We start from the raw sequence: 25,761 nt of genomic DNA, 5'->3' as shown, positions 1-25,761 counted from the left end.
ATATAGAAAGCAATGTTCTGAATAGTTCAGAATAGTGGCCACACAAGCACAGAGCCAAATGGCACAGTTCAATACTCTGAGACCTTACCTACCCTCATTATCTTCTTGGTTTCTTCCTTGTTTCTTCTTGACAAAGTCAAATGATACACAAAAAGAGCATCTCTTAACAATACAACATGTAAGAATCTAATGATAGGTCTGTTTGACTCAATTACACTATTTAAGAAAGCAAGCGCACATTAAAACTGAGAGTCAATTTAATGTATTATTTCTGGTGCATTTTTTTTCCTTGTCAAGAATGAAAATAAAAAAGGTGGAAAAAAATAAAACTGGGAGACTAAAGTACAGAATGCAATTACATACAAATCTACACATGTTCCTAATGGGCTGAGAGATTTTCTTGATGAAAGAGATTTCATTCCAAGTTGCTGCTAGTTTTGATGCAAATGTAGTATGTACTATGGCCCACAAGCCTTCGGCTTCAGGAAGGTACAATGCAGTCATCAGAAGTTATTCTCTGTTAAGATTTCTATTTCACAGTCCAGCGTGCCTCGGTAGCAATAATTGTTAAACACAGTGCCAGTAATCCAAACCAAGGAAAAGGCCCCATGGAAAAATACAAAATACTCACCTAACCTAGCAACTCCTACTGAACAATATGAATGCTAGATATTTATGAGCTGTAGCCCATGGTTGTGGAAAATTCACTACAGAATAAAAACAGACACTGCATATTACATGTAGTATACAGCATGCCTTTTCTGCTCAGTACAAGAAAAATCTACTACCCAGCAGATAACAAGACTGATGGCCTGACAGCAGCAATGTGGCTGGACACTGTTTTTTGGGGGGATCCCCAAAATAAAAAATAAAATAATACATCATTGAATATTCCAATTAAACTCCAGTCCAATTCAAAATTCATCTTCAGAGCTGTCAGCTAAGAGCATTACTCGATCTTGCATGCTGTTGAATTCTCTCTGCTGGAGGAAGAAAACAGAAAAGCATTAAAGTCCTTCTGCCACAGAGAAAAGCTGAGAAACAGGCCCTTTTAAAAGACACACTAAGCGTGAAGCAGAGGCCGCAGCTGCAGCAGCTAATCTGAGCCTCCCGCATGTCAATGCAGCTCATGCATCATTAAGCCTCATGTGCTTTATTAAGCATATTAGAAAAGCAAAGAATGTTCTGAAACCCCTTAGGTTTTACTGTTGTTGGTTCCATACCTTTCTTTTATGTCTTTTGAAGCCATTTCTCCTTCGACGATTCATAACCTTAACGCTGTAGAGTGCTGCCAGGATGAACAAGGCTCCGGCTGTCCCAACCCCCACGGGCACCAGCATCCCAGACAGATAGCCGGCCTGCGCACAGGGGAAAACGCGTCAGGGTGCAGCCGGGACCGCTGCCCACGTTTCTCATTGCGGCTGCATGGCAGCAGGTGTTTAGAGACTTTGAAGTTTTCTATCTGCTGTGCTATAAAATAGCACCTAGAATAAAGTTACTTTCAAGGGAGAAGACAACAGAGAGGGAGGTATGGCTATTTGGGGGCATATCAAATGCTTAGAAGTATTGAAACAAAACAGCCAGAGAACGGGACACCTCTGGACACTTTTATACACACTTCTGTCAAGATCAGGTTTCTGTGGTGAAAATATAATCTACATGAAAGATGAATGAAGTAAGCTTCTGAGAATGCCAGGACTGTAAAATGCTATAAATTGGAACAATCAGCCTGAGTGGAGCTCCAAGGGGTCTGAAGTGCCCTCTGGAATACTGTTTCTCGGAAGCAAGGAGCACAGCCTTGATTTTGGTGGTCGGCTCTCTCATAGGCTTAGCAGCATTACCCTGAGAAATAAAAGAGGTATGTGTTTGTGAGTGAGTGAAAGGTGGGGGCTTTTGGAATCAACAGGGAAGAGAAGTTCCTACAAAAGAAACAGGAAGGATGCTAGATGTTGGAGCACAGGCAGAAAAGACGAGGACAGGGAAAGAGTGTGCATGCAAGGTGGATGGATTCATTTACATGAAAGGAAAAGTCTGCCTCGTGGACAAGGCCAAAGTTGGGGATCAAGATGAAATTCTGAGTGTCCCCAGATCCAAATAAAGGAAGTGACAGGGAAGGGTACAAAGATCACTGCCAACAACACTGGCACCTCCAAAAGAGCCTGTATCAAGCCCATGCATTTGATACACGGTGCCAATGTCCCCAGGGTGTCACTATGGACACCTTGGTCCTAAAAGAGCAGTATGATCACACATCCCTGGGCTTGTGTAGTGGCTCAGGACCTACCCAAGTTCAGGTAAGGCTGTCATACTAACAGTTCACAGGGGAACATGACACTGGTTTGCCTTCCGAAAAGGTCCCTTCTGGAAGCCCACCTGGACAATAATACATGAACAATTAAAAATTTTTTAAACTATAACAATTAGATTAAAAGGTATGGCAGTGGGGTAGGAGGGAACCCATGCCTCTTCGTTTGTTTGACCTGTTCTAAAATTTCTGATACAACAAATTGTATCTAGCATCTTTCAGAATGAGCCAAAAATGGAGAATAAAAGTTTTCTAAAACATACAGGCTGTGATGTTTTCCCAACATTTTCCAACATTTCTAATCAAAGGAATAGATGAGATATCACAAAACTCAGCACCCTCTCCTTGGATATAGCCCGCCTGCTCAGTGGTTCTGTTTTCCAGTCTTGTGTTAGAGCAGAAAATGGAAATTTTTCCACTAATTTGAGAACCATTGCACTGTTCATCAGCATACTAACTGTTTTCCCCCAAAAAACAAAGCCTAGTCATTTTCAACAAATATGCTTTGCAAAAACCCAGACTTTTTCTAAAGTTCTTCCAGATCTACTTAAGGCTTATAAAACTCTGTGATTTTCCATGTGTGAAAATACTAAACAAAAGTGAAGTTTTGGTACTCTCACCTGAACTGTAAATAATTTTTTTAAATGACCATTCCCAGTGCATGGAAACATATGTAAATATTGAAATAAGATCAACTTTAAACCCAGTAGATTAGACTTCACAAAGCTGTACATTCAAAGGATAGTATTTGAGTTTTTGGAAGCTCAGCCTGATCAACCTCTGCGTGGGTCTCCTCATGCTGTGCAACTTAACCTCACACCAGTAACATAAATTTCCAGAATACGTCATTCTTTCCACATTTCTTATTTACACATTTAGATTTTTGTTTCTAGAACTTTAAATCAAGTAGATCTCATAAAAATTCAGGTACTCAGTTCCTCTTTTTGTTCCTGTGTGTGTGTGTGTGTGTGCGTGTGTGTGGCATCTGCCTGTACTCTGAAATTACAAGTAAAATTGCAAGTCAGGAACAAAGCAACCTATCCTCTTCAAATATAATTTAAACATTCCTTTTTCAAAACTGACTAACTGAAAATAAGCTCTTCTTTTATAACTGCCCATGACTTGCTTCCTGCAGAAATGAAAACAAGCAAGATGTATATACACATTTTTTAAGTTATAAATTCTGCCTAGTACCTTTTCTTTGTTCAAATTTATCAGATGTACATGTACCTCCACATATAACACCCTGATAAGGACAATACACACTATGTATATTCCAACCAACAATGTACAAGAGGATGTTTAATAAGCCTAAAATGAAAAATAATCTATTTCTTTCTTAAAAAGGACTATTTTCTTTAAAAATGTCAGTGTCATGTAAAGATGGCTATAAAAATGTTCCAGATTATAGGAAACTAAAGAATCAAGATAACTAAAGGTGTTATATCATCTTAAACTAGATTCTGCACTAGGAGAAAAATGCTTTTATAAAGAACATTTTGAATTTGTTGAAAAAACTGAAATAAGGATGCCAGATTCAATGAGAGTACTATATCAGTGTTAAAGGTACCCAAGTTGATAATTGTACTATGTTTGCTAACAGAATATTCCTGTTCATAGGAAATATACACTGAAATATCTGGAGTGAAAGCACCATGATATATGCCACTTTTCCTCAAATGGTTCATAAAAAAGAGGCAGAGACAGAGAGACCATATTAGCAAATGGGGTAAAATGTTAAAAACTACTGCAACTGGCTAAAGGTATAGGGAGGTTCTTTGCAAGTCTTACTCTTGTCTCTCTTCTGTAAATTTGAAAATTACTGACAAATAAATAGTTATATATTTTTTAATAGATTGTAAGCCAAAAATTTTAAACCAATTTTAAGCCAAAATATGTTTCGTTTGTGTTTGTTGTTCTGTTTTACATTTAGGAGAAAGGTATTCTTCCTTCTTAGGATAATGTATTTGTTCAGAAACATCTGTTTGCAAGAAAGCTATAAGGAAACCAAATGATATACTGTACTGCCTAAAGTCTGCTGAATTAAGGCCGTACCCTGTGATTTCTACACTACAGTGGTTCTCAAACTTGAGCACCTATCAGAATCACCTGCAAGACTTGTTGAAACAGGCTGTTGGCCCTGTTCCCAGTTTCTGACTTGGTGGGTGCAGGGTGGGGCCCAAATATTTGCATCTCTAACGAGCCCCCAGGTGGCTGATGCTGCTGGTCCTGACAGGACAAGAAAATCACTGCTTTGAAGTACAATCTGGGTCTTCCACTTTGTGGATCATTTTTCTAAAACTAGAAGAAATAGAATGCTCTTGGTGATGTAAGAGCAGGGCTGGTCTTTACTACACAACTAAAATTGCTATGCCTCTTCAGTTTTGAGAAGAGATTTAGATGTTGAAAAGATGTATCAATAGGTAGCCAAGTTGGGATTTGCCTAACAAGCATTACTAGCTTGGACATTGAACCAGGAAGAGAGGTAATGATGGAATGAGTTCAGGGACTGTCCCTCAAGATCCATTCACCTCTTCTTCTAGAGCAATAGAACCTCCCACTTGGACTGGGCACAGCATAATGCCTCCTTGCCTTCTGTGCAGTGGGATGTGACCCTGTGATTAGTCTCACCGAGGAGGTGATACATTAGGGGCACATGCAACTTCCAGGACATGATCTTTGAGAGCAGAGCCTTTACCCCCACCCTTTAAGAATGACAGAGTGCTTTATTCTCCCTTCTAAGAGAGGAAGGGTGCCTTAGCCTCCCTTGTTCCTCCATCCTCTGGCTAGAACATGGACCTAGCTAAGTTTGAACTGACATCTAGATCCACAAGGTCACAAAGAGAAGGAACCCGAACTCCTGTCACTCCGTGGATCCCCGTTAACACTTGACTGCTGCCTCCAGATTCATACATGAGACACAAACTTCTAACTAATACAGAAAGACTAAACGACAATAACAAAAGGAGTAATTCAGGACTTTTCAGAACCACACTATTTCTAGAGCCCAGCTAACAAACAGGAAAACCAATATTGCCAACAATTAAACAAAGCTAAGTGAGATGTCTTTGTCGGGCTGAAAAGCCAGTTAATTATGCAGTTAATTTTTCAGTTCTAAGGGATTCTGTGACTTTCATCAAAAAGATAACAGTTTCACTTTCAAATAGTTTCTGAAAATAATGACTAACAAGACTTTTATAGATTATAGCTAGCTAGTTTGATAGATAGATAGATAGATAGATAGATAGATAGATAGATAGATAGATAGATAGATAGATAGATAAGATAGATTAAGAGAGAGGGAGGCAGTTATACATATATATATATATATATATATATATATATATATATATATATATATGCACACACATGTGTGTGTATACAAAAGAGTGTACATACCAAGTAAGAATATAATATCTCGCTCATGGGGTGGGGGGGATATGGGTAGGATTATAGTGAGCTCCTCCAAGAAAGGGTCAAAATACAAAGACAGAAGTCATTAAGTAAGTCAACGACAGTTGAAGTCTCAACTATTTTTCTTCCAATTTGTTTTTAAGTAAGACAAACTGAAGAAATACTAGAGAAGAAAATGAAGAGAGGCCTGGGAAAACTTCAGAATAATTTAGAAAACTAAGGGTCATAAGTAAAATTATTTCTTTTGGTGAAAAGAAGCAGGGAAAAGGTACAGGGCTTTGAAACAAGATAAGGAAGGGTCCACGTGAACAGAAAATATAGCCTTTCTATAAAGCTATGCAGACTTTTAAACAGAGAGACAAAGCTGTATACACATACAGGTAAGAAATTCTGCAATATCCAACTTCAAAACAGGCTACATGACAAAATTTATTTTTTTAAGTATATTTCCTGTCCATTTTTTTTACTAGGATATTTTCTATGGAAACAGTATGTGGATTCCTAGATTAACCAACCAAACCTGATGTACTTTTCACTGCACACTTTCCCCTGAGAAATAAAAAGAAGCATTACCTATGTTAATGTGTCCATTTCTAACTTTCTGAGCTTTTTCTTCCCTCAAATCTTTCTCAGTCCATCTGATCATACCTCCCTTAAACATGTGGACCCATTACAGATACCTAAATGGTGTCCACTGACCTCAACAGGCTTAACATTTTTCAACATCATTTTTAATACGTGTGAACACAAAATAGTGTCATTCTCAAAAACGATTTATGCTAAATTTCACTGAGAGGCAGAAAAATAATAGTATGGAGAATTAATATAATTATATAATATTGCAAATGGACATCTTCTTTAATTCTTAACATTAAGTTGCACCAAAGTAAATACTGATCATTAAAACATGGGGAAAATCAACCCCAAATAATAAAAAGATATGGGATACCTTCAACAGAAATACATTCTGAGAGTGACAATTTAGAGGTAATTCGATATTTGGCAATTAAAATGATTTCCATTAAATAAGCCCCCAGTTAAATCTGAGCTGGATTATAGTAATGGGATCTGACACAAGCTACAGCAAGGAATTAAGGATTCCATCAATATTTTTATGAGTAATTTCAGTTTAAAATTACAAGGTAACCAAAAATAAAAACTTGGAGAGTGTTGAAAAATCAAGAGGAATTGAAAAATATGAACCTAGATCTACAGAAGTTAATATTGTCAGTCACAGATATAGATGGCAGAATTAATGCAAGAGAGAAAAATATTTTTCTATTGTTGGCCATTCCAGGCAAGTCAGTTCATTATTACTTCATAAGCAGTGGTACTATGAGAGATTACATAAGAGTAGGTATATGGACAGAGCTTTTTCCCACCAGGATTTTTCCCACCCACCCATCCTCCCCCCTCAGTATGGTTAAAGGATGCCCTTTCCATTGCAAACTATTTTTTTCATTACAAACCTTTATTCTTAAATGAAGTCCACCAATTTTTGCCCTCAGGTCCAAAGAATCAATGCCTTCCAAAAGCCAAAGTATTTCTTCCTCATACAGGAAGATTAGGCTTAAAAGAGCCTTGCATTGCAACAAGAAATGCCAAATGGAATGGCATTACACTCCTGAAATTCCCTAAAGGAAACTACTCTGATATGTCAGGGATATTAATAAATTGAGCACAGCAGACATTGCCTTCATAAGAATGAATGGTGCTCCAAAGAATAAGGTGACCTTTGTGTTATTCAAGAATGGAACTTAAAGGGAAGACCTTCTTTCTTGCTGGACACCTGGGAAGAAAATGCTTCTCTTACCTTGTCTTTTAGTTTTTCCATCCAGCTTCTCACTAGGGAAAACAAGAGAATAAAATGTAAATAGCCATCTTTTTTACTTTTAGTTCATTGAGTTAAATTAATTAGATAACTTATATTTCATGGTATTGAGTTAATTTTTATACAATTGTTTTGTTGCATGAAAATACACTAAAAGGGTCAACAGTATTAATATGACAGTGAGTCTTGTTTTTATTTCATTTATTTAAAAATGCAACAGAGAGCACAAACATATCCCTCAAATCATCATTAAATGAATAGAGAATATTTTTGTTTGCTAAATGCATTTTTAATTATTACTGATTTTTTTGAAGGTTGGGGGAGATCTGGATAGGACAGAGGAAATAACCTTTAAAATATCAAGCTCATTTCTTATCTGCTATTTTCTCCTTAGCTTTATTTCTCATCTTTCTCAGTTTTTAAGCTCAATGGAAATTCTGCATTTGAATTAAATTCAGAGTAGAGTAAGGTAGGAAGGTGCAATGAGCAGAGCTGCCCAGCACTGGCTCCAAAGATAAGCTTTGCTTTCACATTTGAAGAAGACAAATTTGACCAAAGGCAAGAACAAGAAATGTTTATGAAATGTATATAGCTTGCAAACTGTACCATTCCATCATAACATAACCACTGTGAAAAAATAAAAGCAATAACCAAGCGATAGTTATAAAAGCCAACTGGAAAGGACTACATCAACTGTGAAATGTTATGTAAGCCATTATTACCACCATTTGGAAATACATGTGCCAAGAGTAAAAGGAAGCATCAATCAAAAGAACATGCATTAGAATGGCCATGTTAAGGGTGATTTGAAGTTAGTAGTGGGGTTTTTTATCCTTAACTGCCATGTCAAGTTATAACAGTGTTTCATCACTGAATAAAAAGTAATTTTTAAAAAGCATCAAAAAAGGGGAGGGGGAAAAGGCAAATATTATCCAACACAAGAAATTATAAAAATAATCTTTCAAGATTTCCTTCAATTTCCTTTCCTTTCTGGGAGCTTCATCAGATAGGAAATGATGGACACAGCATGGCAGACCCAGAAATGGCTCCCAAAAGATTATAGACAAAGGGTTGGCAAATTTTTCTTGCAAAGAGCCAAATAGTAAATATTTTAGGCTTCAGAGGCCATACACTATCTGTTACACCTACTCAGCTCTACTGCTGCAGTGAGAAAACAGCCACTGATGGTACATAAATAAATGGGTTTGGCTATGTCCCAGTGAACATCACTTATGGACACAGACATTTGCAGTTCATGTAATTTTCATACATTACAAATATCTTTAAAAAATTTTTTTTCAATCATATGAAAATGTCAAAACATTCTTTACTCACAGGCCATACAAAAACACATAGCAGGCCAGATTTGGCCCAAGGGTCACAGTTTGCTGACCCTTGGCATAGGCATACTTTATCCAAGCAGTTGGAGTCTCCATTTACAATCTGAATTGAGTAATAATGTATGTGACAGCAGTGATGACAGCTAATGCGTATTTACAGCTTTACCCTTACCAAACAGGTTCACATGGATTGCATCATTTGATCAGCAAACCAAAGGCAAACATGAGAGTCAGGTCAGAATATGGTCAGGGAAGGAGACTCAGAGAAGCTAAGAGACTTGCCCATGGTTAACCAGGGAGTAAAGACTGCAGCTGTCACCACATCTGATTTATCAACTCAGAGGAAAAGGACTTCCCAACAACCCATTCTTTTAGTGAAACCACCACTCTTCTGCTCTCCCTCAGGCCCCAGCTTCCATCTCTCATGTCAAGATCATGGCAAGACCCCTCAGGTTTGTCCTTCCCTCACTGCTCATCCTGTCACAACTGGGATTCAGACAAAGATAGCAGTGATCCATCAGGATCAGATCAGTCTTGGACGGTCCAAAGAAGGGACTGGATCCTCAGGAATGACACTCGAGGTTAGTGATTCCAGGAGTGGTTCATGGGGAAATGAGGTCAGCCTCTGACTCACTGAATGACTCTGAGGAGATTAGCGAACCTCTGGTTCCCTCAGTTTCCTCAGATGTAAAATGAAGATGTTAACACCTGTCTTGCAAGATCACTGTGAAGATTAGAAATAACGTGTGCAAAGTGTCTAGCACAGGACTTGGTGTAGAGAAACTAGAAAACAAAAATAAGACATCTGAGATGACGAGGGAGAAAGAAGGACAAGGAAAAATGTGAGTATTATGTTAACATGTCTCAACTAACCCCAAGGCAAAATTAAATTCAAGCAACAGAATGCTTCCAATCCATTCAATCGCTCAGCAAATATTTATTGTGCACATTGTGTTGGCCAGGCAGTGTGCTCTACACTGGGGTCAGTACAAGGTATGCAGACTTAATTCCAGAGAGAAGAGGATTAGGCCAGCCAGTCTATGAGAAGTGGATGACAAGCAGCAATATGGGACTGAGAGAGTAAGGGACAGAGGAGGAAAGCCAGTTACTGGGTCATAAGGCAGAGGTCCAACCTCTGAACCAAAATGTTTGGAATCAGGGAATAGGCTGGGTATTATATAAAAAGCAAAGCAAAGACAGGTAAGAGCAGGAATGCTGATGTAAGCACCCCATGGAAGAGACAAGCAGGGCCAGCTGAGTCCTTGTGGAGCTGGAGAAAGGTAGCTCAGAGAAGAGGAAAAGGGGATAGAGCCAGGGTCTGAGCCACTGATAGGCTTTTGAACTATAAGAAATTCATTGCCAAGTGTCTGTCAATGATGGGTGGATAAAGAAGATGTGGTACATATATACAACAGAATATTACTCAGCCATAAAAAAGAACAAAATCTTGCCATTTGTGACAATATGGATGGACCTAGAGGGTATTATGGTAAGTGAAATAAAAAAAATCTTTCTGAGAAAGATGAGCACTATATGGTTTCACTTCATGTGGCATCTGAACTACAAAACAAATGAACAAACAAAGAAAACAGAAAAAGACTCATAAACATGGAAAACTCATAAACCATAAGGCTTGGGGGGATAGGTGAAATAGGTGAAGGGGATAAAGAGGTACAAACTTCTAATTATAAAATATTTTAATCACAAGGATACAGTATAGCATACACTTACAAGATAAGTGTAGCATAGCAAATATGGCTCATAATATTGTAATATCTTTTTATGATATCACGTGTTAACTACACTTATTGTGGTGAGTATTCAGTAATATTTATAATTGATTAATAACTAGTTGTTCATATGAAACCAATATAATACTGTATGCAAACCATATTTCACTTTTTTAAAAAAGTAGCTGACCTGAAATTTGAACCCAGGCCCTATGGTGAAAGCATAGGCCTGTAGGTAACTTTGGGGAGAGGTGTGGGTAGGTGAGCCAGGGTGACCATATCAGAGCCCTCAGTAGGGGTTTTCCAAGTTCAGGAGATGAGGACATACCCAAATTAGGGTGAGATGTGTACCAGCACACCTGTCTGTTATTCTGGCCCCTCTTTTCTCTACCTTCTCTTCCCTGTCTTCTGCCTCTGACAGATATCCTCCTCTCTGCCTCTGTGTGTGCCTCCCGCCAATTCTGTCTCTTGTGCTGTGTCTCTGTATATAACAGTGTGCTTTGTGTCTCTTTTTTTTCCTCCCTCTTTCTCTCAGACCGTGTGTGTCTATATGACTCTGCTGCTCTCTGTATCTGCTTTTTCTTCCTCTCCCCCATCCCACCCTGTATGTGTGTGTTAACTCTTTGTATAAGAATAAACTAGATCTCTTAGTTCCCTCTTAGCCTGAGGATTCTTCCAACTCAGTCCTGTGTGCCAGAGTTGCTCTCCATTGGAGAACAGGAGCCCTGAGTGGCAGAAATCCTAAGATGAAAATTAAAACTCAGAATGTGCAATGCTGAAGGTATTGAGTATGAGATCAGAGTACATGGTAACATTATGAAAAAAAACAAAATAGAGAAAGCAGCAGCAGATTCCTAGGGAGATGATAATGAGTTTTATTCCAGATATGTGGAGTTTAAAGTATCCACACAATATTCTTGGGGATGTTTCTGCTGGCAGTTTTAAAACTGGAAATGGAGAAATCTGGGCTGAAGACCAAGGTTTGGGACTCATCAGCATACGGATGGAAGCTGAAGTCCAAAGAGTGGATAAGATAGATCACCCTAGAGTACAGAGCGTATATTAGGGTTCTCCAGAGAAACAGACCAATAGGAGATATATATTTAAAGAGAGTTATTATAAGGAATTGGCTCATGTGATTATGGAGGCTGACAAGTCCTCAGATCTGCAGGGCAAATCGGCAGCTTGGAGCCCCAGAAGAGCTGATGGGGTAGCTCCAGTCTGAAAGGAAGAACTGATGTTTCAGTTAGAGACCAAAGGCAGGAAAAAAACAATGTCCTGGCTCTAAGGAGACATCAGATCAGGTGGGAGGAACTCTCTCTTACTCAGTGGATGGTCAGCCCTTTTGCTGTATTCAGGCCTTCAATTGATTGGATGAGGGCCATTCACATTAGCAAGGACAATCAGCTTTACTCAGTCTACTGATCCAAATGTTAATCTCACCCAGAAACACCCTCACGGACAGGCCACAAAAATGTTTGACATAATGTCTGGGCAGCACATGGCCCAGTTAAGTTGACATAAAGTTAACCATCACAGAGTAAGAATGCACAATACTAAGGTCATAATCCCAAGAAACTCCAATGTTTAAAAGTCAGGCAGAAGAGAAGGGGCCAGGAGAAGAGACAGTGTAGGAATGTTCAGAGGGGCTCAGAAACTTGGACTGTTCATATGAAACAACCCAAAAGAGCTAGTTCCAAGTGTTTATGAGGACATTTGTCACCTTGCCCTAACTATCCCCTTTGTCTAGACACGGCCAGCTCGGCTGGTGCCCTGGCGCATTGCAGAGGCGCCCTGCAGACCACTCCTCCCCTGCAGGCCTGAGGGCATCCTCCAGCTGTTGGAGGCTGTGCGGGGCTGGCCAGAGGCACCAAGGAAATATTGCTCTAGAAGCCATCCTCAATTACTGGGGGCCATTGATTGGTGGGTATATTACTTCCCTATTGCTACTATCACAAATTTCATGGCTTAAAACAACCCAAATTTGTTGTGTATTTCTGGAGGTCAGAAGTCCAAAATCAGTCTCAGGGGCTAAAGCCCAGGTGTCAGCAGGGCTGGTTCCTTCTGGAGGTTCATGGGGAGAGCAAGTTTCCTCGCCTCTTCCAGTTTCCAGAGGCTCATGGTCTCTTCCTCCATCCTTAAGGCCAACATGGTGCCTCTTGAAATCCCTCTCTCTCAGCTCTGCTTCCTATTCATATTTTCTACTCTGGCTCTGACCTTCCTATTCTCTCTTATAAGGGCCTTTGCAATAATCTCCCCACCTCCAGGTTCTTCTTTCATTCAATCACATCTGAAAAGTACTCTCTGTAACACAGCCACAGGGTCTGGGGATTAGGATGTGGACATTTTGGGGGGGGGCACACTTTTGCCTCCCATGTCGGATACATTTTCCAGTCTTCCTCACCCCTGAGATGTGCTCCACACAGGTTCCCAGAGAGTCCCCCACAGCAAGGAGCCCCAGCACTGACCCACTCACGCACACTCCCTTCACTGACTGCACACACCCTTGTCACACCTCCTCACTCCCTTGTCATGTTCCCCAGGGTCACTTCCCAAATAAACTCTTTGCACCCCAATCTGGACTAAGAGTCTGCTTTTAGAGAGAACTCAAACTAAGACACTAATCTAATTCTGCCACCACTTAGGCAGGCTTGCCCTTTGTCACACAACTTTTATTTGCATTGTACATTAAAACAAATTCTTACAGTGAACAGAAATAAGGAACAAAGGAAAAAAGCAAGCTAGCCAACTTCAAGGCAGATGCCATTCCATTGATCTGAATCAATTTTAATTGAAGGACTTCAGGCTACCTGAATGCATAAAATACACCCTTTCCATATAGCAACAAGTGAGATGTACTTCATAGCTATTTAGCTCAGGTTCAATTTTGAAGGGGTTATAAATACAGTCTCTTTAATAATCAAATCTTCAACATAATTTACGTCTTCCAATAATGTGGGAAACTTATTTTTATCTTGTTAATGAAAAAAGAATGTATGTTCCACCTAAATGAAATATGAAATGTCAGAGTCCTTGTTCAAAGCATATGTAACAAAATTTCAATTACAGTCTTCCTACATTGTCAGGAAATAAATAGGGACCAGCTCTTTTTCTTCCTTGGTACTTAACCATGAGTGCCTCTTGTAGCTCACAGACACAGCTTTTTTCTAACATACATACACATTTAAGGATTTAAAAAATTATCATTTTAAATAGTCTTCATGTTTTTTAAAGGACCTTGAATTTTGCCAGCCACAGACTACTCTCTAATGATACTAAATTTACCTGCTTTAAAAATCACATAGAATACCACCTCACACCAGTAAGGATGGCTACCATCCAAAAGACAAACAACAACAAATGTTGGCGAGGTTGTGGAGAAAGGGGAATCCTCCTACACTGCTGGTGCGAATGTAAATTAGTTCAACCATTGTGGAAAGCAATATGGAGGTTCCTCAAAATGCTCAAAATAGAAATACCATTTGACCCATGAATTCTACTTCTAGGAATTTACCCCAAGAATGCAGCACTCCAGTTTGAAAAAGACAGATGCACTCCTATGTTTATCACAGCACTATTTACAGTAGCCAAAATATGGAAGCAACCTAAATGTCCATCAGTAGATGAATGGATAAAGAAGATGTGGTACATATACACAATGGAATATTATGCAGCCATAAGAAAAAAACAGATCCTACCATTCGCAACATGGATGGAGCTAGAGGGTATTATGCTCAGTGAAATAAGCCAGGCAGAGAAAGACAAGTACCAAATGATTTCACTCATATGTAGAGTATAAGAACAAAAGAAAACTTAAGGAACAAAACAGCAGCAGAAGCACAGAACCCCAGAATGGACTAATAGTTACCAAAGGGAAAGGGACTGGGGAGGATGGGTGGGAAGGGAGGGATAAGGACGGGAAAAAAAGAAAGGGGGCATTACGATTAGCATTTATAGTGTAGGGGGGCATGGGGAGGGCTGTGCAACACAGAGAAGACAAGTAGTGATTTTACAGCATCTTACTATGTTGATGGACAGTGACTGTAAACGGGGATGTGGGGGGGGACTTGGTGAAGGGGGAGCCTAGTAAACATAATGTCCTTCATGTAATTGTTGATTAATGATACCAAAATAAAAATTTTTTTAAAAATCACATAGAAACCCTATCTATAATAATTTGCTCTTCACATAATTACAGAACAGCAAGATTCAGATGAACAGAATGATGTACTTCTTTGCATAGGGCTAAGTGAGCAGTAATCATGCATCCAAGAAGCAATTAATTCTGTAGGCTCTGCATTGATATTTACAGAGAAGGGCACAAAGAGGCCAAAAACCCTATCTCTACTTTCAAGTAATCTTAAGAATGTCTTTAGTTAACTGCATGCTTAGGCATGACACTAGATACCTACTGGGAGATGCAAAGAGAATGTCTTGTAATCAACTGCCGGTCTTGCTGGGGTTATTCACTAATGTTAACCATACAGATCACCTACAAATTGTATGATTACCAACTCTTGTGATGAGAAAGCCATTATGAACTTCAACCCTATGGAAATACATGACGAATTGATGAGGAAGAAAGTATCCCTTCGTGTGTTCTTCTTTCTCATACCCTCCCCAAAAGGGAAGCACGATACACACCATTGCTCACTGGGGGAGAAAACAACTTGTCCCTCTGATTGAGGGGGGAGATCACTGTGCTTTGCCTAAGACACCCTGGAAAGTTCTCCTGAGCAATTTCCACACTCAGGGGACCTGAAAAATTCTCCCAACTCACCCATATAGGTCTCTCTTCACATTTGCATTAGCTGATTTCAATCCACTGGTGAAAAAGAAAATAGTTTGGTCTTCATACTTTACTTTTTATAGGAGGTTTACTGCTGTCTGAAGTGCAGTATCATCAGGCTTCCAGTGTAAAGTCATATTTGCATGTGTTGCTGACCAGATCTACTGAATCTAAAATTTGCCCCTCAAGGTATATGTGAGGCTTCAGCAACTGTAAAGTCCATCAGCCCTACCTGAATTCCCCCCAATTTTATGCAAAGCAGCAGACCACTTTAGCTTTGACACAAGGTCCCCAAACACCCCTTTCCTTTATATAAATTTTGGGGCTTCCCACTGACAAAATCCATGGCTTGATCATAGGGTGAGGCAAAGAAAAGACCAGCTAGTGGCCAGGTAACGCTGAAAACTCATGTTTGCTGATGGCCCTTATCTAAACTTTCTGGCATGACTCAACTGAATCAACACGAAGCTCCCACTTCCCTAGTGCTGCGGCTCAGCCAACAGATACAATCAATTAGAAGTGGAGAGCTGACTGAGTACAAAGTGGTTTTCAGGGAAGCCTCAGGGTGTTTTAAAAAGTTCCATTTACCAGTTCACAATGCATCACCCCTCACAACAATGGGCAAATACCAAGCTGCCCTCTCTAGAGAAATTAAGCAAATCTTTGTTGAAGACCACCTGAGCATGGCCATTAATACACTCAGTGAAGAGCTTTTCTGCCATCTAAATAGATTACTTGAACAGGAAGTTTCCCTGAGCTATTGATGCTTAGGGAAAATACCCTAAAGTCTTGCCACACCACTACAGGACAGCACAGGACCAACCTCAGTCTCCACCTTTCCCCCTTATAAATCCCTTAAGCAAACTTTGCACATGCTCTCTGGGAGCAGCTGTTCTATATAAAGAAACATTTTACTGGGGGCAGAGCCAAGATGGCAGCGTGAGTAGAGCAGAGGAAATCTCCTCCAAAACCACATATATTTTTGAAAATACAACAAAGAAAACTCTTCCTAAAAGAGAGACCAGAAGACACAGGACAACAGCTAGACTACATCCACACCTGCGAGAACCCAGCGCCTCACGAAGGGGGTAAGATACAGGCCCCAGCCCGGCAGGACCCGAGCGCACCACACTCCAGCTCCCGGCGGGAGGAGAGGAGTCAGAGCGGGGAGGGAGAGGGATCCCAGGACTGCTAAATACCCAGCCCCAGCCATCCACACCAGAGCACAGACACAGTGCAAGTGTGAGGTGCTGGAAACTAGGGAAACAGGACAGTAAGACCTGTGAGCAGGTCCCTGCAGATATTGCACCTGGGACAAAGAAAAGCAAGTGCTTTTTGGAAGTCTTAAAGAGACAGGGATCACACAGCTGGACAGAAACATCCTGGGACACTTAGTCCAGCAACAGGAAATCTGGGGATCTCTGGGCACTCTAACCCCCTGGGCAGCAGGGAGCACAGAGGCCGTTCACGGAGATAAATAGGCTCCCAGCGGTTCCCCCTCCAAAGCGGCTCCACCATATCAGAGTAGCAGCCCGAGGCAGGTCACCCTCACAGGAACAGCGGAGATAAACTCCATAGCAGCCGGGCAGGAATCAGAACACCTTTCTGCGTGCAGCTACCCAGCACAAGCCACTAGAGGTCGCTGTTCTCCCAGGAGAGAAAGGCCACAAACCAACAAGAAGGGAAGTTCTTCCAGCCGTCACTCATGCCAGCTCTGCAAACTTTCTCTATCACCATGAAAAGGCAAAATTACAGGCAGGCCAGGATCACAGAGTCAACACCAGAGAAGGAGACAGACCTAACCACTCTTTCTGAAAAAGGATTCAAAATAAAAATCATAAACATGCTGACGGAGATGCAGAGAAATATACAAGAGCTAAGGGATGAAGTCCGGAGGGAGATTACAGATGCCAGGAAGGAGATTACAGAAATAAAACAAACTCTAGAAGGATTGAAAAGCAGAATGGATAAGATGCAAGAGGCCATTGATGGAATAGAAACAAGAGAACAGGAATGCACAGAAACTGACACAGAGAGGGATAAAAGGATCTCCAGGAACAAAACAATATTAAGAGAACTGTGTGATCAATCCAAAAGGAGCAATATCTGTATTATAGGGGTTCCAGAAGAAGAAGAGAGAACAAAAGGGATAGAAAGTGTCTTTGAAGAAATAATTGCTGAAAACTTCCCCAAACTGGGGGAGGAAATAATCGAGCAGTCCACGGAAATACACACAGAACTCCCAACAGAAACGACCCAAGGAGGACAACACCAAGACAGATAATAATTAAAATGGCAAAGATCAAGGACAAGGAAAGAGTTTTAAAGGCAGCTAGAGAGAAAAAGGTCGCCTGTAAAGGAAAACACATCAGGCGATCAACAGACTTCTCAACAGAAACCTTACAGGCCAGAAGAGAATGGCATGATATATTTAATGCAATGAAACAGAAGGGCCTTGAACCAAGGATACTGTATCCAGCACGATTATCATTTAAATATGAAGGAGGGATTAAACAATTCCCAAAGAAGCAAAAGTTGAGAGAATTTGCTTCCCACAAACTACCTCTACAGGATATTTTAGAGTGACAGTTCTAGACAGGAGCACTCCTAAGACTAAACAGATGTCACCAGAGAAAATAAAATCACAGCAAAGAAAGCAGACCAACCAAATACTAACTAAAGGCAAAAAATAAAATCAACTACCCACTAAAAGCAGTTAAAGGAAACACAAAAGAGCACAGAATAAAATGACCAACAGATAAAGAATAGAGGAGGAGGAATAAGAAGGGAGAGAAGAAAAGAATCTCCAGACAGTATATATAACAGCTCAGTAAGCGAGCTAAGTTAGGCAGTAAGATACTAAAGAAGCTAACCTTGAACCTTTGGTAACCATGAATATAAAGCGTGCAATGGCAATAAGTGCATATCTTTCAATAGTCACCCTAAATGTAAATGGACTGAATGGACCAATCGAAAGACACAGAGTAACAGAATGGATAAAAAAGCAAGACCCATCTACATGCTGCTTACAAGAAACTCACCGCAAACCCAAAGACATGCACAGACTAAAAGTCAAGGGATGGAAAAACATATTTCAGGCAAACAACAGAGAAGAAAGCAGGGGTTGCAGTACTACTATCAGACAAAATAGACTTCAAAACAAAGAAAGTAACAAGAGATAAAGAAGGACATTACATAATGATAAAGGGCTCAGTCCAACAAGAGGATATAACCATTCTAAATATATATGCACCCAATACAGGAGCACCAGCATATGTGAAACAAATACTAACAGAACTAAAGGGGGAAATAGACTGCAATGCATTCATTTTAGGAGACTTCAACACACCACTCACCCCAAAGGATAGATCCACCGGGCAGAAAATAAGTAAGGACACAGAGGCACTGAACAACACACTAGAACAGATGGACCTAATAGACATCTATAGAACTCTACATCCAAAAGCAACAGGATACACATTCTTCTCAAGTGCACATGGAACTTTCTCCAGAATAGACCATATACTAGCTCACAAAAAGAGCCTCAGCAAGTTTCAAGAGATTGAAATTCTACCACCCAATTTTTCAGACCACAAAGGTATAAAAGTAGAAATAAATTCTACAAAGAAAACAAAAAGGCTCACAAACACATGGAAGATTAACAACATGCTTCTAAATAATCAATGGATCAATGAACAAATTAAAATAGAGATCAAGGAATATATGGAAACAAATGACAACAACAACACAAAGCCCCAACTACTGTGGGACACAGTAAAAGCAGTCTTAAGAGGAAAGTATATAGCGATCCAGGCACACTTAAAGAAGGAAGACCAATCCCAAATGAATAGTTTAACATCACAATTATCGAAACTGGAAAAAGAAGGAACAAATGAGGCCTAAAGTTAGCAGAAGGAGGGACATAATAAAGATTAGAGAAGAAATAAACAAAATTGAGAAGAATAAAACAATAGAAAAAATCAATGAAACCAAGAGCTGGTTCTTTGAGAAAATAAACAAAATAGATAAGCCTCTAGCCAAATTTATTAAGAGAAAAAGAGAATCAACACACATCAACACAATCAGAAATGAGAATGGAAAAATCACAACAGATTCCACAGAAATACAAAGAATTATTAAAGACTACTATGAAAACCTATATGCCAACAAGCTGGAAAACCTAGAAGAAATGGACAACTTCCTAGAAAAATACAACCTCCCAAGACTGACCAAGGAAGAAACACAAAAGTTAAACAAACCAATTACGAGCAAAGAAATTGAAACGGTAATCAAAAACTACCCAGGAACAAAACCCCCGGGCCGGACAGATTTACCTCGGAATTTTATCAGACACACAGAGAAGACATAACATCCATTCTCCTTAAAGTTTTCCAAAAAATAGAAGAGTAGGGGATACTCTCAAACTCATTCTATGAAGCCAAAATCACCCTAATACCAAAACCAGGCAAAGACCCCACCAAAAAAGAAAATTACAGATCAATATCCCTGATGAATGTAGATGCAAAAATACTCAACAAAATATTAGCAAACTGAATTCAAAACCACATCAAGAGGATCATACACCATGACCAAGTGGGATTCATCCCAGGGATGCAAGGATGGTACAACATTCGAAAATCCATCAACATCATCCACCACATCAAAGAAAAGAAGGACAAAAACCACATGATCATCTCCATAGATGCTGAAAAAGCAATTGACAAAATTCAACATCCATTCATGATAAAAACTCTCAACAAAATGGGAATAGAGGGCAAGTACCTCAACATAATAAAGGCCATATATGATAAACCCACAGCTAACATCATATTGAACAGCAAGAGGCTGAAAGCTTTTCCTCTGAGGTCGGGAACAAGACAGGGATGCCCACTCTCCCCACTGTTATTTAACATAGTACTGGAGGTCCTAGCCATGGCAATTAGACAAAACAAAAAAAATACAAGGAATCCAGATTGGTAAGAAGGAGTTAAACTGTCACTATTTTCAGATGACATGATATTGTACATAAAAAACCCTAAAGACTCCACTCGAAAACTACTAGAACTAATATCGGAATACAGCAAAGCTGCAGAATACAAAATTAACACACAGAAATCTGTAGCTTTCCTATACACTAACAATGAACCAATAGAAAGAGAAATCTGGAAAACAACTCCATTCACAATTGCATCAAAAAGAATAAAATACCTAGGAATAAACCTAACCAAAGAAGTGAAAGAACTATACCCTGAAAACTACAAGTCACTCTTAAGAGAAATTAAAGGGGACACTAACAAATGGAAACACATCCCATGCTCATGGCTAGGAAGAATTAATATCATCAAAATGGACATCCTGCCCAAAGCAATATACAGATTTGATGCAATCCCTATCAAATTACCAACAGCATTCTTCAATGAACTGGAACAAATAATTCAAAAATTCATATGGAAACACCAAAGACCCCAAATAGCCAAAGCAATCCTGAGAAAGAAGAAGAAAGCAGGGGGGATCTCACTCCCCAACATCAAGCTCTACTAAAAAGTCATAGTAATCAAGACAATTTGGTACTGGCACAAGAACAGAGCTACAGACCAGTGGAACAGATTAGAGACTCCACACATTAACCCAAACATATATGGTCAATTAATATTTGATAAAGGAGCCATAGACATACAATGGAGAAATGACAGTCTCTTCAACAGATGGTGCTGGCAAAAGTGGACAGCTACATGTAAGAGAATGAAACTGGACGACTGTCTAACCCCATACAGAAAAGTAAATTCGAAATGGATCAAAGACCTGAATGTAAGTCATGAAACCATAAAACTCTTAGAAAAAAGCATAGGCAAAAACCTTTTAGACATAAACATGAGTGACCTCTTCTTGAACATATCTCCCTGGGCAAGGAAAACAAAATAAAAAATGAACAAGTGGGACTATATTAAGCTGAAAAGCTTCTGTACAGCAAAAGACACCATCAATAGAACAAAAAGGTACCCTACAGTACGGGAGAATATATTTGTAAATGACAGATCCGATAAAGGCTCCAAAATATATAAAGAGCTCACCCACCTCAACAAACAAAAAACAAATAATCCAATTAAAAAATGGGCAGAGGAACTGAACAGAAAGTTCTCCAAAAAAGAAATACAAATGGCCAACAGACACATGAAAAGATGCTCCACATCGCTAATTATCAGAGAAATGCAAATTAAAACTACAATGAGGTATCACCTCACACCAGTAAGGATGGCTACCATCCAAAAGACAAACAACAACAAATGTTGGCGAGGTTGTGGAGAAAGGGGAACCCTCCTACACTGCTGGTGGGAATGTAAATTAGTTCAACCATTGTGGAAAGCAGTATGGAGGTTCATCAAAATGCTCAAAATAGACCTACCATTTGACCCAGGAATTCCACTCCTAGGAATTTACCCTAAGAATGCAGCACTCCAGTTTGAAAAAGACAGATGCACCCCTATGTTTATTGCAGCACTATTTACAATAGCCAAGAATTGGAAGCAACCTAAGTGTCCATCAGTAGATGAATGGATAAAGAAGATGTGGTACATATACACAATGGAACATTATTCAGCCATAAGAAGAAAACAAATCCTACCATTTGGAACAACATGGATGGAGCTAGAGGGTATTTTGCTCAGTGAAAGAAGCCAAGCAGAGAAAGAGAAATGCCAAATGATTTCACTCATCTGTGGAGTATAAGAACAAAGGAAAAACTGAAGGAACAAAACAGCAGCTGAATCACAGAACCCAAGAATGCACTAACAGGTACCAAAGGGAAAGGGACTGGAGAGGATGGGTGGGTAGGGAGGGATAAGGGGGGGAAGAAGAAAGGCGATATTATGATTAGCATGCATAATGTGGTAAGTGGGAGAAAGGGGAGGACTGGGCCACACAGAGAAGACAAGTAGTGATTCTACAACATTTTGCTATGCTGATGGACAGTGACTGTAATGGGGTTTATGGGGGGGACTTGGTATAGAGGAGAGCCTAGTAAACATAATATGTAATTGTAGATTAATGAAAACAAAAAAGAAAAAAACAATAGAAAGAAAAGGGGGATTACTCCCTGATAGGATAAAACTAACTTCAAATCAATGATTAATACATGCTTTACATATCCTTAATTTTGATCTTTCAAAGGGTGTCAGATGACCAGCTATGGAAGTGCATTTTTCTGATAATATTCCTTTCTCTTAAAAAAAAAAAAAAAGCAGTTCCTGTGTGGTGATCTCCAATAGGTTCTTCACAATGGTATAAAGGTCATATCAAAGTGTGGGCAAAGGGTTTGTTTGTGTTTATACAGAGGATCAAAGCCTAATTTGGTTACACAGAAAATGAATAAAGATACAATATAAAGAAGAACTTCCAACATCAACATCCTCTGGAAGAGTCATTCCAGAAGATAAACATCAAAAAACTTCAACAAAGATCCTGGCGCTGCTGCAGTTGTAGCTGCAGTCATCCCACCGGTTCCTGGACTTGCCATTGGAATGAAGAAGGTGATATCTAAGCTGGCCTGTGCATACAGTAAAACAACAAATTTGACTGGATCTATACTGTTGGAACTCAACCAAGAATTAGGAGAAGTGCAAGTTGCAGTGCTCCAAAATCGTGCGACTATAGACTATCTACTGTTAAAAGAACACATGGGATGTGAACAGTTCCCAGGAATGTGTTGTTTTAATTTGTCTGATTTTTCTCAAAGTATTCAAATTCAGTTAGACAATATCCATCATATCAATGATAAGCTTTCACAAATGCCTAGGGTACCTAACTGGTTTTCTTGGTTTCACTGGATATGGCTGGTAATTGTAGGTCTGCTTTTGTTATGTAGCTTTATTCCTATTATGTTAATGTATGTGCACAATTTAATTAGTAGTTTAAAACCTATACATGCTTATGTTACTCTACAAGAAGATATGTCAAAGAAATAATCAATCTTCCCATGTTTTCTTCCATCTTCTACTTCTAAAGCTTTTCTTCTTCCTTCCTAATTACAACTCTTAAATAGAATTAGTGCCTCATATAAAAAATTACCAAGTATTGTAATTCTTCCAAGTGGTAAAGATACCTCAAGACAAATGCTGGGCATAGAAGCGACAGGGCATAAATATGCAAAGTAAAAAGCTAACCTTTTCAAAGAATATTGCTTCTCTCTCACTTACCAACTTTACATTTCCCTGTATGGCCCCAGAAGATGACTGGTTATTCAGAGACGGGTAAGATTCCTCAAGGGAGGAACAACCTAAGAAAGGCACAGTCGCAGGGGGGCCATCAGGAGAGAAATTGGGGACCAACAGAGGGGAGGCTTAGAACCTCACCCCCCCCTGTTTTGAGAGAAATCTTCTGCATCCGTGAATGTTTTGTTGCCCTTGTCTAGCTTGGATTAATACTTAGTCTATAGGCACACACCTGATCATCTACATTTGCCCTCTTACAGCACTAAACTATGTTTTCTACCTTTATCTTGCATCTACCTACCACTTCAGCATTTTATTAAAAATAATAATAATAATAATAATAATAATAATAATAATAATAATAAGGGAGAAATGTGGGATTCACATATAAATCATGTATAAAAATCAAAGGAATAATCATATCTGACTTGATTGTTTATAGTTCATGATGCGTGATCAAAACCAAAAGTTTCTGTGATATGACTGCCCTTGCACTGTTCACCATGTAAGAACTTATTCACTATGTAAGACCTTGTTCACCATGTAAGAACTTGTTCATTATGCTTCAGAAGATTGGAGACTGTTGAGATATAGGCTTGGGGTTGATTAATGACTGTGCATTGAGTCCCTATACAGAATTTTATTGTTGTTAACAACCATTTGATCAATAAATATGAGAGATGCCCTCTCAAAAAAAAAAGAAACATTTTATTAAGGCAGTAGAGCCAATCTCATGTCCTTACTCTTTAATTATTTCAAACATTCTTCTATTTTGTTAGGTTCTTGAGATGCTGTGGATAAAATGAAAGTTTCTGTGGCCAGGATTCTCACCTGGCCCTGGTCGGCTAGCTCACTACACATGTGAGGGCAATACGTTGTTATTGACTCTATATAAAGAGCTCCACCCAGTGCTCTGGATGACACGGTGGCATGGCTGCAAGGCTGTAGGATGGCAGAGCAGAGGCTGGAGTGGCGGCAGTGCTGAGGACAAAGGGCCAGGGGACGGCTGTGCAGGCAGAGAGGCCCAGAGGTAGAGACCCGCTTGCTGCATGCAGACTTGCTCTGAGTGAATGGGATTTTAATGACTGACCTGCCACAGATGCTAAAGACATGCTAAACCTCCTGTCAGTTACATTTACTTCCTTTCCCTCATGCTGGAATATTTCCTTGTGTGATCTGTCATTTTTCATGTGAACTTAGTGGAGATTATTTTTCACTGAGAATTTTGTGCACCCTTGTCTTGCCAGTGGGTTTCAGCCCCGAGCAAGTTCACTATGGATTCAATGAGACCAAAGAATGACAATGGAACGTTCTTGGGATGAAAGGGTTATACCCAACTTTATTCCCATGGTGGCAGGTCAATCACTAGAATCCCATCCACTCAGAGAGAGTCTGCATGCAGCAAGCCGGTGTCTGCCTCTGGGCCTCTCTGCCTGCACAGCCCTCTCAGTCTCTGTCCTCAGTGCTGCCACCGCTCCAGTCTTGTCTCTGCCCTCCTGCAGCCTTGCAACTGTGTCACCATGTCGCCCAGAGCACTGGGAAGAGCTCATTATATAGTCAATAACAAGGTATTGCCCACACGTGTGTAGTGTGCTAGCCAACCAGGCCAGGTGAGAATCCTGGCCACAGGAACTGTCACTTTATCCACAACCCTGCATTGCAGAAGTGTCACCACAGATGAGCAGTTTCCTGTTTGCTTTTGCTGAGCACAATGGGGTTACAGAGTTGTATGTTAATTTCTGAGTAGTGGATTTTTGCATGACCAGGGTCACGTTTCTCTCCCACCCAAAGCCTTGGGAAGAGAGCTGTTCCCTTGCTGTTCCCATGTCTCTTGACCCCATGTTGGTGTTTAACTCTGCCCTCACCTCAGCATCTATATATGGTCCAGTGCTGCCCCAAGACACTACAGCCTCCTCTCAGGAAATGACTGCTGGGCCTCAAGTTGCCGCCTCTTACTACAGTGACTTTCTTTCAAGCTCAGGTGCATCTTTTAAAATTTTGTTTCAATTTATACAGAATTTCTCTGTAATAGGATAGAAATCCATGCTCATTCAGTCAGTCATGTTTCTGGAACTGGAAATGCAGACTCCACTTCCAACCAGGTGTTTTTGTTTTCTATGTATTGAGGTAAGTAAAATTGATATA

The 25,761-nt window shown here is 39.8% G+C and overlaps 1 protein-coding gene across 7 annotated transcripts in view; it reads right to left on the bottom strand.

The window, feature by feature from the left end:
• Positions 1-239: 239 nt before the first annotated feature.
• ARMH4 (armadillo like helical domain containing 4) overlaps positions 240-25,761 on the bottom strand; it is a 179,310-nt gene continuing 153,788 nt past the window's right edge. For all 7 annotated transcript variants that reach the window (XM_037007073.2, XM_037007076.2, XM_073242340.1 and 4 more), the window contains 3 exons: positions 7,533-7,564; positions 1,224-1,358; positions 240-983 (listed from right to left, as the gene is read on the bottom strand). In XM_037007073.2, coding sequence (XP_036862968.2) covers positions 915-983; positions 1,224-1,358; positions 7,533-7,564 — 236 coding nt within the window. In that variant the 3' untranslated portion in view covers positions 240-914. The remainder of the gene's footprint in view (positions 984-1,223; positions 1,359-7,532; positions 7,565-25,761) is intronic.

This window comes from Manis javanica, chromosome 8 (genome assembly GCF_040802235.1).
Source record: "Manis javanica isolate MJ-LG chromosome 8, MJ_LKY, whole genome shotgun sequence".
NCBI classification, from domain to species: domain Eukaryota; kingdom Metazoa; phylum Chordata; class Mammalia; order Pholidota; family Manidae; genus Manis; species Manis javanica.
The sequence above is the reverse complement of the archived record's forward strand: the minus strand, read 5'-3'. Positions and strand labels throughout refer to the sequence as shown.